The 15,491-nt window shown below is 39.9% G+C and overlaps 1 protein-coding gene across 13 annotated transcripts in view; it reads left to right on the top strand.

Annotated features, from left to right (window-relative positions):
- ptprt (protein tyrosine phosphatase receptor type T) overlaps window positions 1–15,491 on the top strand; it is a 230,143-nt gene that overhangs the window by 83,133 nt on the left and 131,519 nt on the right. For all 13 annotated transcript variants that reach the window (XM_058054365.2, XM_058054362.2, XM_058054361.2 and 10 more), the window contains exons 9-10: window positions 9,553–9,668; window positions 9,778–9,958. In XM_058054365.2, the coding sequence (XP_057910348.2) occupies window positions 9,553–9,668; window positions 9,778–9,958 (297 nt within the window). The remainder of the gene's footprint in view (window positions 1–9,552; window positions 9,669–9,777; window positions 9,959–15,491) is intronic.

Genomic DNA, 15,491 nt, shown 5'->3' with positions numbered 1-15,491 from the left:
TAAATGGGAGGTGAAACATTCAACTTATATGTATAGTTTTCATTTTTCATTTTTCATTCTCAGCGGCTTCTCTCTCTCTCTCTCTCTGTCTCATACTGCCACAACTCAATTGCCCCCCCCCCGTTCGCTCCTCAGCAGCCTGCAGGCTACCACCATATTAATAAAAGTAGATTTCAGGCTGATTTACTTTCTACTGTACTGTTTCAGCTCTGAGCGTCTTCTCCTTGCAGTTTATGACATTACTGAATGTCTTCATCTTGTCTCCAAGCAACCAGCATGGCGGCGCACTGAAGACCAAACGACACTCTGACCCACAGTATCAGAGTATCATGTACCCAGAAAAAAGTATTACTTTTGATTAATGTTCATGTTAAAGGTTAAATAGTAACTGTTAATAGTTATCCTCCCTATTCGTGTGGAAGTGGTAAGTTTTTGGCTATTTAAGTTTAAAGGAAATAACTTGAAGGCTACCGTTTAGGTCGCTAGCCCTCGAGTTAGCATGTGTCTCAAGACCCTGCAGTTGCGCAATATGTTGTAAATAAAAAGAGTATAAATGTGACTATAGTCGTGTTTTGTCATGTCTACAGGGCTCTAATAATGCTTTGTTCATTTTAATCTGAAAAATTAATTTGTCTACCCACCAACTATATGTTGTTTCTTAAGTTTTTATTATTTGCCATTTTATTATTATTATTATATTTATTTATTACTGATTGATTTTTTTTATTCTTGATTTGTTTATTTATTTTTCATCTTATTTTGTGCAGAAAAATAAAAATTAAGATATTTGAGAACAGTGGAATGTTTTATCAGAGCTTAATTTTTTCTGGGTACATGATACCATACAGCATCCATATCAAACTTGCGCGGGCCGCACTAACATTAAACTTTCATATCAAGGCAGGGGCCTCAAACTAGGGGCCGCGTGTTTGAGACCCCTGGGTTAAAGGAATATTCCATCCCCGTTCAATTCTTTCCGTTTGAGCAAATAAACCAAATACAATTGGAATATTTGTGTCCATGTATACTATTGACATGATGGCTATTGACATAATATTTGCAAATGATGATTAATAAATGTTAATTATAAAAAGTGATATTGGATAATTCCTCACGGCTCACCTGACGGTTTCTCAAGGTACACTAGTGTGGTGGAACATCACTGGGCTAGTTCATTATTTGCTTTAACAACAAGTTATTAGTTCCACTATAAACGATGTTGTTCACTGAGAAATGAAAGAAAATGTCAAATTAGAGCCTATGGGAGGGGAGAGGGGGGGGGGGGGGGCACGGAAAGTTGCCCTGAGTCAGACGCTTTCAAACGAGCGCTCGGTCCCTCGCAGGGAGACGTAATTAAAATCCACTAAAAGGCATCTGCTTCTTGTCGATTTAATCCAATTTACCCGAGTCGTGAAGCCACAGGGTGTCGCTTTGTGTGCCTTTTACGACTTTTATGTGCGTCTGAGTGTTGCTGCGCATGATGAGCGTTCGGTTGGTTGCCGATGCTAATGTTTGGAGGTTGGCTGCTAATATAACATTATTCTCTATCTCCAAATATTAGGCACAGCACTGCGGTCGCAATAATAACCAGTTGAACCTCCATGCAGTGACTGGGGTGCAGGAGGCAGGATTTTGATGTGTTCAAATTTTTCATAACTATTTCTCATATATCATTGTCGATCAAGCGCAAATATTATTATAGAAATAACCTTGTCAGGACAGAAGGCAGCAGAGGAGAAGTCATTTGGAGTTTTCCATCCATGAAGAGAGAAGTCTTGCTGAGATCTAGACCACGTAGAGATGTCTGAAATAAGAGCAGGAAGCGAGTGAAATGGGAATGAGGGGGGGACTCCGAGAACAGAGAGGAAAATGAGAAGCGTCTGGAGGCAGCAAGATTGATTTCCGCTCTTCCTTTTCTCCCCCTCTTCTCCCCGGACCCTCTCCCTCAAGTCTTTGGATTAATGGCTCCATACCTACTGCTCATTCATCACATTTAGAAAGGCTTCCCAAAACACACGGCCTTGCCGGATTCTTCCCGCGTGAACTAGATTCCAACCTGCCCAAACATCCAAACATCCATTTAAGAGCTGCAAAAACATCAAGAACATTGTTGTGTTCTCTTGTGGGCGCCATAGGAAGGATGCTGCAGTAGTCACATGACACATACCTCTTACAATTGGAGACAAGGGAGATCAGCTGATGACAAGCTTGTCTCTGGTTCTGTTGTTGGGGCCGTCCTTGGATGTGGTTGTCAGACCCAAGGATTCCAAAGTTCACTACTGACCAAGTGTCCTTTAAGACTAAACGGGATAGTCAAAGACACTCAAGGGGGAGTCACACTCAGAGGGGAGTCATCGTGTTAAGCTAACTCGGACCCTAACTCCAACCCAAAAGCAGTATTTTTAGTCATGCCATTAAATGATCTTGACTAGCTGACTGGATGTGAACCACATACTGTTTTGTTTTGGTCGACCTTGCCATGTCCTATCGAGGGTCACTTGTATGAGTTTGTCCATGGGACGGGGCGCCATGCGATGCTGCGACACGCTTCAATGTTTCACCTTGTCACTCTGTGTCAACTGTGACCTTTCACAGTGAGTGTGATTGCTAACATAACAAGCTTCGACCCTTCCTGACTCAGGAGGACGCAAACCCTCTGGTCTCTCTGGAAATCTTTGTCTCTGACTTTCCAACATTCCATTTTGTTTTTATATCATTTATATCAGGCTGGGTACACCCTGGACTGGTGGCCAGCCAATCACAGGGCACATATAGACAAACAACCATTCACACTCACATTCATACCTATGGACAATTTGGAGTCGCCAATTAACCTAGCATGTTTTTGGAATGTGGGAGGAAACCGGAGTACCCGGAGAAAACCCACGCATGCACGGGGAGAACATGCAAACTCCACACAGAGATGGCCGAGGGTGGAATTGAACCCTGGTCTCCTAGCTGTGAGGTCTGCGCGCTAACCACTCGACCGCCGTGCCGCCCAGCATTCGATTTAACCATCTGAAAATTCCAATAAAGACATGAATTTCCAAAGGAATCTGGCGATGCTAGTTCTTACCTTTTCCATTCAATTCTTAGTGTTAGCATGTAGTAATGCTAGCAATGCAGAAAGCTAAAGTACAATAAAAACAGCATTAGATTTAACCGTCTGAAAATTCCAATAAAGTGATGAATTTCCAAAAGAATCTGGTGATGCTGGTTCTTACCTCATTCATTCAATTCTTAGTCTTAGCATGTGGTAATGCTAGCATTAGATTTAACCATCTGAAAATTCCAATAACGACATGAATTTCCAAAGGAATCTGGCGATGCTAGTTCTTACCTTTTCCATTAAATTCTTAGTGTTAGCATGTAGTAATGCTAGCAATGCAGAAAGCTAAAGTACAATTAAAACAGCATTACATTTAACCGTCTGAAAATTCCAATAAAGACATGAATTTCCAAAGGCATCTGGTGATGCTGGTTCTTACCTTTTCCATTCAATTCTTAGTGTTGGAGTCAAAGAGAAATTAGCAATCTGTCCCGCTGGGCTGCGACTGACTGCCAGACGGTCAGATTATCCTGAAAGATTAGCTTCTTTATTTCCACTGCTGGATTAAGATGGCCGCCATGCTTGGGATTTACTTGGCTGCTGTTCACCGTTTGGCTCATTGGTCTCGTAAATCAGATTTTGCTAACGTAGTTTGAGTCTTTGTAGACCATAGAGGGCTTTGATTTATTGCTAATCCTGGCCGGATCTGATTATTTGGCTCTGTTTCCTGTGTGTTGGTGTTTGTGGGGTTGAGGAACGGGATGGTACATAATGTAGAGATGGTATAACATGTTGAGAATATCATGGCGGTAATCTATCTAATCGCATGTCGAAATTCTTCAGCATTACGTAGGTTACATGAACTTTTGCCAGGACATATGATGCTGAGTTTCACCACTGACTTATTGAACGATTGTTTTGTCACTGACATAAGACAAAAGCTAGGTTGGAGAATAGTCATTGATTCTGAGTGATTCAACATTATGTCTGAAAGTATTCAGACATATTTTGTCTTGATCAGATCAAAAAATGGTATTTCTCGGCTTATGATAAGATTTCACTCAAGCACCGATACTGTCGATAAGTAATCGTCCTGCATATCTTTTATTCATGATGTTCTGATGTTGGGGTCTGTCCATTTGATATGTTGAATTTGAGCTTTCCTTTCCTTTTTCTATCCCCTTAAAATTGCTATGATTTAAGTCTGGTTATAAAGCCAACCATCCCTCCGTCTGTCCGTTTGTCCATCCATGCGTCCATTCATCCATCCATCCATCCATCCATCCATCCATCCATCCATCTATCCATGCGTCCATCCATCCGTCCATCAATCATCCGTCTGTCCATCCGTCCATCCATCCATTTGATCGTTTGTCCATTCATGCATCCATCCATCCATCCATGCGTCCATCCATCCATCCGTCCATTTGTCCATCCATGCATCCATCAGTCCATCCATCCATCCATCCATCCATCGAGCCATCAATCCATCAATCCACCCGTCTGACCGTTTGTCCATCCATGCGTCCATCCATCCATTTGACCGTTTGTCCATTCATGCATCCATCGATCCATCCATGCGTCCATCCATCCGTCCATTCATCCATCCATCCGTCCATTTGTCCATTTGTCCATCCATGCATCCATCAGTCCATCCATCCATTTATCCATCGATCCATCAATCCACCCGTCTGACCGTTTGTCCATCCATGCGTCCATCCATCCATCCGTACATCCATGCGTCCATCCATCCGTCCATCCATCCATCCATCCATCCATGCGTCCATCCATCTGTCCATCCATCCATCCATGCGTCCATCCATCTGTCCGTTTGTCCATCCATCCGTCCATCCATCCGTCTGACCGTTTGTCCAGCCATGCGTCCATCCATCCGTCTGTCCATTTGTCCATCCATGCGTCCATCCGTCCATCCATCTATCCATCCATCCATCCATCCACCCATCCATGCGTCCATCCATCCATGCGTCCATCCATCTGTCCGTTTGTCCATCCATCCATCCATCCATCCATCCGTCTGACCGTTTGTCCAGCCATGCGTCCATCCATCCATCCGTCCATCCATCCATCTATTCATGCGTCCATCCATCCATCAATCCGTCTGTCCATCCGTCCATCCATCCATCTGACCGTTTGTCCATCCATGCGTCCATCCATCCATCCATGCGTCCATCCATCCGTCCATCCATCCATCCGTCCACCCGTCTGACCGTTTGTCCATCCATGCGTCCATCCATCCGTACGTCCATCCATCCATCCATGCGTCCATCCATGTGTCCATCCATACATCCATACATCCATCCATCCATCCATGCGTCCATCCATTCGTCCATCCATCCATCCATCCATCCATCTATCCATCCATCCGTATGTCCATTTGTCCATCCATGCGCCCATCCATCCGTCCATCCATCCATGCGTCCATCCATCCGTCCATCCATCCATCTATCCATCCATCCGTCTGTCCATTTGTCCATCCATGCGTCCATCCATCCATCCATCCATCCATCCATCCATCCATCCATCCATCCATCCATCCATCCATCTCCAATGTGTCATGGGTCTTCCCCGAGTCCTTCTACCGGTCCAACGCACACCAAGGGAGGTCGTCCGGAAGTCATCCCCAAGCAACCTCATCTGGCTCCGTCCGGTTCTACTCAGAACCTCTCACAGACAATGCTTCTCACCTTACCTCTAAAAGAGACAGCCTAGTCATCCTACGGCGAAAACTCATTTTAACCCGCTTGTATCCATATCTTTGTCCTTAGGGTCACAACCTAAATCTCATGACCATAGGTGAGGGTAGGAACTTAGATCAACCGACAGATTGAGAGCACCCCTCGTGACACTCGTGAGGAAAAAGCGGTAGAAAATGAATGAATGAACATTATATATTATATACATTATATATTACCTTATCACTCTGTGTGATACAGAATTTATCAAAGTGGCCCCATGTTGTTCTATTTTTCACTGAAAAAATGTTGGACACCCCTCATGTTCAGCAGGGGATGGTGTGGTCTTCAAAGGCGGACCTAGACTTCTGGGCGGTTGTCCATGGTGGAAGTGAGGAATCACATAGATGTACATTATTTGAGTTTAGTCACTGTCTTGATGGGGTTTTCATGACTTTGAGGCCACTTCAGGTACTCTTTTTTTATTTCTTGTGGGAAAGCTGATGGCCCACTGTGCTGACCTGTACATGGGGCCAGACGTCATCTTCTCAGAAGGCTTCCAAATGTCAGTCTGTGGTGGTCTGATCCAGGAACGGTAGATTACTTTACAGGATTTGCTCTTTAAGTCAAAACACAGACTCTTAAAATCCCTCAGCATCCGCAGGGAGTCGGAAGTAGGCAGCCAAACACGGACACGGTATCTCTGACTTTGTGGAACACCACCACCTCTTATCCTCCTCGGTTCTGCCGCTTCGAGCCCCCCTGTTGCCAGAAATGAAACATATCAACGCAATCCCGTCTCAGATGGCTTTATCTGTCATGTCTAATCTGCTCTCATTGGGCTAATCCATAAATCCATTGGTCAACGCAACATGATGTGTTTACTTGTAAGGCTATTTACTTGTAAGGCTATTTGTTTGGACTGGGGTTGATATCCCTAATTGGGATTTTTTTTTTAAAATCCAATCACAGCTTAATTTCTTTTATGTAGAAAATGTAATCAGTGCTAACGGTTATAATGTTAGAATGGAATTACATTGGTTGTTTGTTTAGCAGTAAGGACTTTAAAATTGGTCCCGGTGGCGTTCTAACAAGACAAAAGCCTCTTTAAATCCCAAAACTAGTTGTTCTTTTACACACAGAATGTGTTTCTCTCAGCGTGTTGCAAATCATTCATTGATTAGCGGAACACGAGTAAAAGCACGTGGCTAATGAGTGCATCTTGTGACCTGCTCAAGTTTCCGCTGTTGGCTGATTGACGCTAATTAGGCAAAACCAGCTTTGTGGCACTGCGGCTTTAAACGAGCTTGTTAGCTCACCGTCAGTCAAGCTACATAAAGCGCGGTATGGGAGTCCAGCATATGGTGGACAACAATGGTGCGTTTGTGTTTTGCCCGCAATGTGGATGCTTAGAAAGACACGAAGTTGGCAAAGTGATATTACATCACATTGCTTACACACTTTATGTCTTTGTTTTAATGACTAGTTAGTGGAAGACATAGTTTTTTGCATTAATCTGATGCGTAAAAGACAACAGCACAGTTAACATATTTTTGGGTGCGTACATTTTTCTGGTTTTGATGCGTTATTAATATACTGTGGGAATCCAATTAATCACAAAACATCTTTGTTAGCAGCCCGGCAACCAGAACCAAAAGGCGTTGTCCTTCATTGATGTCATCAGTGGTTGACTCTGTCGTACTTTGCGAACTAAGCACAAGTCTGCTTTTAAGAGGAGCCAAAGAAAGTGGAAACACGACTGAATTCAAGAAATAACTCATAGCAAAACAGGAAGGTAGTGTCCAAGTGGATCTCTCTGCCACATCGTTTCTTTGTCAACAGTCAAGTTTTTAATGAGGGTAAAATTAACCCTTATTTATCCCTGTTCATTCACAATTGATTGTCATATAGAAACGTCTTTCATGTACTATAATTGTACATTGAATTGAAGCAAAATTTGTTCTCAATCAGAAATCACTTCACTTTAATAATCAGAATAATGATAATAATAATGATAATAAGAATAAGAATAATAGTAAAAAAAATAAGAATTATGATGATGGTGATGATGATGAAGATTAGGATGATGATGGTGATTTCTACACCGATTTCTATACCAATTACATTATTAAAACAAAAAACAACCTTAAACTGTATTATGGAAAGCAGGAAGTGAACAAATGTAACAGTTACTGATTGTAAAAGTAGAGATAAAGATGGAGGGGTAGGATTTAATAAGCTTTGCTTCTTCCTACTCCTTTTGGACATGTGGAACTGTGACCTGATTATGGGATGCACTCAATTGTAATCTGATGCATGTTCAAATGAAATTAAACCATTAGCATTACCATTACCATTACCATTACCATTACCATTACCATTACCATTACCATTACCATTACCATTACCATTACCATTACCATTACCATTACCATTACCATTTTTATGAACATGTTTTGTGCTAACATTGTTGAGACTTGTGGTGTTACCGTGCTAGCTAGCAAAGAATTAGGGTCAACCGCTGAGGACACCATAGACCAGAGGTAGGGAACCTATGGCTCGGGAGCCAGGTAGGGCTCTTTTGATGACTGTATCTGGCTCTCAAGCATTTCTTACCACAATAAAAAGGTATTTTTGCTAACATTTTAAAGTAAACCATCACAGAAATGACTGTTAAAAATAATATTCAAAATCAACAACTTTCTTATGCATTTTAATTCGTCCATCTATATTCTGCTGCAATACGGCCAACCATATCTATCTTTCCTGATGATATTTCCCAGGTCAAACACCAAAACTTGATTATTACTGGGTAATGCTGTAGTCTACCTCGGTCATTGAGATGTCAAAAAAACATGTAAATGTAAACTTTCCTCCTTTAGTCAAATAGCTAAAGCTGCAGAACCAAGCCTTCTGACGAAGATGGCCAAAAGAATGAAATACGTCTACGGAGTACGGTGCAAAACTATGCAGCAGCAGAAGTTGTATTAATGGCAACAAGTATTTGATTTATTATTAGACACTGCGCTGCTCACGAAAGTGTGCTGGCCACACCCCATTGGTGTGGGGTAGTGTGCCTGGTCTACGTAATTAGAGTCCATTATATCTAAAACTGTTGGTCTTACATAAAAATGCACACATTTTATTGTATTCAATGTTTAAAAAAATGTATATGGCTCTCACAGATACACATTTTAAAATATCTGGCCTTCATGGCTCTCTTCGCCAAAAAGGTTCCCGACCCCTGCCATAGACTGACTTCCACTTCCTGTTTCCATGTATTGGCAAGCTAATATGCTGTGCTTTGTGATGAAAATACATGAAGAACATTAAGAACACGACATATTGTATGCTAACCGTAAAATGTACGGACACATTTTGGTGTGAGCTTTCAACATTGACCAAAAACATGCTATGCTAACCTTGCTGGAAATAACCAACATAGACAAAAAAAACAAAACCTTAAACTGTAATATGGAAAGCAGGAAGTAAAAAAATGCAACAGTTAGTGATTGTAAAAGTACCAGATGGAGGGGTAGGATTTAATAAGCTTTGCTTCTTCCTACTCCTTTTGGACATGTGGAACTGTGAACTGATTATGGGATGCACTCAATTGTAATCTGATGCATGTTCAAATGAAATAAAACCATTACCATTACCATTACCAATTAATCGTAGTTCAACCCAACATAGACTAGCTAGCTACCTGTAATTACCGCCATTGTGTTTTCAGCAACAGCTTGGAATTCCTGGAACAGGAATGTAAATTGCCAAGTAACTTTTATTCCGGTCCAACTATGTCTCCTCCAGATCCAGTCCACGGTCCCCAGAACGTCAATGTGGTGGACGTCCGGGCGCGTCTTTTGACCATACAATGGGAGACGTTTGGCTACGCTGTGACACGCTGTCACAGCTACAATCTGACGGTACGATACACTCTTTTGATACGGCATTATTTCACAAGACAACAGTGTTTCATCACACTTGTAGCATAAACCTTGTCAATAATAACAACTTTGCTGTTTTCCTGTGCAGGTGCAGTACCAGTACGTCTTCAACCAGCAGGAATTTGTGGCCGAGGAGCTCATCCAGACGTCGTCCCGCTATACCCTGAGGGACCTCAGGCCCTTTGTTACGGTTCGACTGAGACTGGTTCTAGCCAACCCCGAGGGCAGCAAAGAGAGTGAAGAGATCGTCAAGCAAACGGAGGAGGACGGTGAGTGCAAACACAACACCACAACAGACCAATTTGTGTAGAATCCTCAATCATTTTTGTGTGTGGACGGGTAAAACCGAGCTCTTTGTTTTGTGCTGTAAGAAATATCGGACATTATCTCATGTTGAACCTCGTTTAACAACAGAACATTAAATTATTGGCTTATGGGAGTAGGTTTCACACAGGCGTTAAAAAATAAACATTTCTGTTGTGTGTACACTGATTTTCAAGATGGCGTACACATCATTGTACATGTAGATTCTTATTATTAATATCATTAATTATAGGGATATTTATGTTTGTATTATTTATTTATTATTATTTATTATTTATTTATTATTTATTTATGTATTATGATTTATTTATTATATGTATATTATATATATATATATATATATATATATATATATATATATGTATGTATGTATATATATATATATATATATATATATATACGTATATGTATACGTATATATATATATATATATATATATATATATATGTATATATTATTTTATAGTCTGTAACACATTCTGATTTGAAGTTATATTACAAATTTAAATTATCAGTGATTTTAATTAAATCATAAATATTCTTATAAATTCTTAAACATATTCTTATTATTAGTCCTATTATTAATTATAGGAATATTTATGTTTGTATTCATTGTATTTATTTGTGTTGTATTTATTTATTATATGTATATTATTATATATATATATATATATATATATATATATATATTATTTTATATGATGTAACACATTATGATTTTAAGTTATATTACAAATTGAAATTATTAGTGATTTTAATTCAATCATAAATATTCTTATAAATTCTTAAACATATTCTTATTATTATTCCTATTATTAATTATATGAATATTATTGTATTTATTTGTGTTGTATTTATTTATTATATGTATCTTATTATTATATATATATTATTTTATATGATGTAACACATTCTGATTTGAAGTTATATTACAAATTGAAATTATCAGTGATTTTAATTCAATCATAAATATTCTTATAAATTCTTAAATATATTCTTATTTTTCTTATTATTAATTATAGGAATATCTATGTTTGTATTTATTTGTGTTGTATTTATTTATTATATGTATCTTATTATTATATGTATATTATTTTATATTATGTAACACATTCTGATTTGAAGTTATATTACAAATTTAAATTACCACTGATTTTAATTCAATCATAAATATTTTTATAAATTCTTAAATATATTCTTCTTCTTATTCTTATTATTAGTTATAGGAATATTTATGTTTGTATTTATTTGTGTTGTATTTATTTATGTATTAATGATATTTTTGTGTTGTATAAGAGTGTGTATGAGGGCTGACCGCGTGATGCCTGATGGAGAAAGAGCATTCCAAAAGTGATTTCCATGTTTGTGTAATAACGCTTTGATGGCTGTCGGCTCTCGGCACAACATGTCTGTGATAAAGTGGAATAGCTTGACTCCATTATTGCAGCGTGCATGATAAGCAGGTTAAAAAGTTCCTTCTAATGATCCCACACGTCCTCAGGCCTTGCCGCCCGCCTGATGATATCCACGCTAATATACACGGAATTAGCTTCCAGGGAACATCGCATCCCAGCCAAGTGCATGCTCGTCTTACAAAGCCTTTAAAACCCACCCGGCATGACTGTGGAGCAGCATTTGCTTGGGGGGAGGTTGGGGGGGGTGTACGGGAGGAGGGAAAAGGCATAATTGCTTTGTTCTTAATTGTTTTTTATTTAACCGTCGTTGATCTCCAGTTTGTAATTCCCTAATTAGAGAGCGGAAAAGCAATTGTACGCATGGAGGCTAATTACTGTTTGCGCTGGATGGCATTTTATAGCGATGACTGCACGGAAGCCAAACGTGCACGCGCACACACCTTTTGTTACATTGTAACAGGCCTGTAGAAGCCTGGAAATAATACATATTTTATTTTAATATTATTTTTCCAAATATTTGCATAAAGAGTGTTATTATTCATTTTATTTGTTTACTATTTAACATAGTTATATATTATTTTTATTATTTTTAATATGATTGTTAAAAATAAATAACTTATTTCTTACGCATGGCGGTCGAGTGGTTAGCGTGCAGACCTCACAGCTAGGAGACTAGAGTTCTAGAGGTATGAATGTGAGTGTGAATGGTTGTTTGTCTATATGTGCCCTGTGATTGGCTGGCCACCAGTCCAGGGTGTACCCCACCTCTCGCCCAAAGACAGATGGGATAGGCTCCAGCACCCCCCGCGACCCTCGTGAGGAAAAAGCGGTAGAAAATGAATGAATTTTAATATATTTTTTATTATTTTAAGTATAATAAGTAATAAAAAATAATATATATTTCTTTACGATCAAAAAGACACTGGCAATTTTTGGGAGCGGAAATTTTTACTGTCAAAAAACAGATGAATTAATAAATACCTAAACATAATTTCTTTAATAAAAGCAGAATGTATAGTTGTGTTCTATATGGAAGCTACCTTTAAATTATTTCTGTAATATAATAAATAAAACCTTTTCAAGGTGGTGAAGGGTGCCTGCCATTGGGTATTGGGGGGGGGGGGGTGCCTCGCTAATATAATAACCACCGCTCTATCACACATCTTGCTATGTGCACTCCTCTGTTGTTATTTTCATCCACTTTTCCATACGCCGGTAATTTCAAACGACAGTTTGACACTACAAACCCAGGGTGAGGCACCCGAAGGTGCCTGGGAGACAAATGTTGCGTGCCGTCATTGTTCACAGCAGCCCATTAACCTAAACGTGACACTGGTATTTGTCAGGAAGCTGTCAGGTGGACCTGATGCAGCTGCTTTCCCGCCAGGCGTCCTATTTGTCAAAGCTATGTCACCTCTACAGCCCCGTGCCGCCTTCACACTTCTTCACTATTCATTCTCACACCGTGTCACAAGTTGGTTACACTTTTTTTTATGATGCTGAGAAATAATCATGTCTGTTTAGATGCACACATGACTCTATGTGTTGTCATTTATGATCTGTATTTGTACGTCTATTCACGTCAAAGGTTTTTGCGTCAACATGATTGAACCAACAATGGCTGCCGAGCACAAATGAGTACTTGTTGACGTGACATTTTCAATATTGCCCCCCCCACACCCCCTCTCATAAGAAGTAATGGACACATGCCTTGTAATCCCATGCTGACTTAATCCAGACAAGCTTGAAGATGAGCAATGATTACTGCATGTCCTCGCTGGAGCCCAGATGAGGATTTGGTCCAAGAACAGCACAGACCAGCTGTGTGGTGATGAAAACCATGGAATTACACAATATCACAACCCCCCCACGACAGATTAGATAATATCAGGATACTATTGATTTTAAGTCTAAATGTTGAGTAGCATTCAAGCACCAAAATTCTTCTATTTCTTTTTGTTCTTATTCCGCCTTGTTTTTTTGACACTCAACTACTTCCACATTTCTGAACCAAATCAAACCATTCCAACTTCAAAATGTTAAGATCATTCCGGACATTTGGCATATCGAGTCACATTTTTTTTTCTCATGTCTTCTGTAACATTCCGATTTGGAAATTGGTAATGGTTTTATTTCATTTGAACATGCATCAGATTACAATTGAGTGCATCCCATAATCAGTTCCCAGTTCCACATGTCCAAAAGGAGTAGGAAGCAGCAAAGCAGTAAGTATTATTAAAAAATAAAAATAAAACCTTAAACTGTATTATGGAAAGCAGGAAGTGAACAAATGTAACAGTTACAAAACATGACTATAGTCACATTTATACTCTTTTTATTTACAACATATTGCGCAACTGCAGGGTCTTGAGACACATGCTAACTCGCAAACTAGAGAGCTAGCGACCTAAACGGTAGCCTTCAAGTTATTTCCTTTAAACTTAAATAGCCTAAAAAATACCACTTCCACACGGATAGGGAGGATAACTATTAACAGTTATTTAACCTTTGACATGAACATTAATCAAATAATTTATAATTTTTTCTGGGTACATGATACCATACAGCATCCATAACAAACATTAAACTTTCATATCAAGGCGGGGGCCTCAAACTAGTGTCCTGCGGGCCACATTTGGCCCGCGGGCCGCGTGTTTGAGACCCCTGGTATACACCAAACAATGCAGTAGAATATGTGAGGGGCATGCTGGCACCTCATGGCACCCCCCCACCAGTCAGTAATAAAGTGATGACTGTAAGTCAGCTCAACAACACACCAGGCTTACAAATAAAAGTTTTCACAAAGAGTCAAACTTCCAAACGAGGCTGAGCTGAGGATCAGACGAAAATGCTGGAAGCAGACATGAGGAACATCATTTTTGTAATCAAAGTGGTTTCCTTTTGAGCCGTTTAGTCGCTCCTTTGGCATGGCACTCCCATACGTGGAGGCAGGGGGGGTGCATTAGGATGTCATACATCCAGGCGGTGCTGGGAGGTTTTGGAACACCAGCAGAGCAAATGTGGGGGCCTGCATGAGAAGGGAATTGAGGCGAAAGTAGATGTTCACATGAAAGCCTTGATTAAAGAGTGAAAGTAGTGCTGCTAATGACGAGGAATCGTGTTTTGGGGGCACAGGGAGGGAGACGGGGAAAGGAAAGCCAAAGAAGGAAAAGTAAATTGATTTCATGGCGCTAAAGACAATTAAACATGTAGGACTTCGTCACAAGAATAGCACATTTTTAAAAGTGGAGCATGCTGGAAGTTAATCAAGTTGAGGTCAGCATTATCTGCTCAATCCTCAAGGTGCACGGCAACGTGCACACACACACACACACACACACACACACACACACATGCTCACATGCACAAGTGAATGATAAGGTGTTGAATGGAAATGACAGAATCTAATTGCGTTTCTTTGTTAGGCTGATTTCATTTGCAGGCGCGGCCTTAATCAACACATTTTAATTACTAAATCAAAACAGTCCGTAATTATTTGGAGGCTATTTGTCAGTGTCCATCATACACCACCACTGGTAAACCATCGTTGTCGCTGGCGTGACAGAAAAACATTAATCACAGCTGAAACAAAACAATTACACAACTTGACATATGAATTTGCAACAACTTTTAACGTCTTTTTTGTCAAGGAGCTGGAAACTATCATAACTGGTACAAAACTGGTTTTGGGTGAGAGAGCAAATAAGGTTACATAAGCCATTGATGGGGCTGCACGGTGGACGAGTGGTTGGCGCACAGGCCTCACAGCTAGGAGACCCCAGTTCAATTCCACCCTCAGGCATCTCTGTGTGGAGTCTGCATGTTCTCCCCGTGCATGCTTGGGTTTTCTCCCGGTACTCCGGTTTCCTCCCACATTCCAAAATTTATTATTATTATAATTATTTAATAATTTGGTCTTTGCTAGTTTAAAATATATAGGATACATAGGAAAAATGTTGTGCTTCTTATAGATATGTATATGGGCTAGAACGGCAACAATGAATCGATGGTTAAACGATGACCCAATTAATCGATGTCAGCCGCTCCTTTTGTGGCAGGGCTGA

Source organism: Doryrhamphus excisus, linkage group LG18 (genome assembly GCF_037039965.1).
Source record: "Doryrhamphus excisus strain RoL-2023G ecotype Guam linkage group LG18, RoL_Dexc_Guam_v1.1, whole genome shotgun sequence".
In the NCBI taxonomy this organism is placed as follows: Eukaryota; Metazoa; Chordata; class Actinopteri; order Syngnathiformes; family Syngnathidae; genus Doryrhamphus; species Doryrhamphus excisus.
The sequence above is the reverse complement of the archived record's forward strand: the minus strand, read 5'-3'. Positions and strand labels throughout refer to the sequence as shown.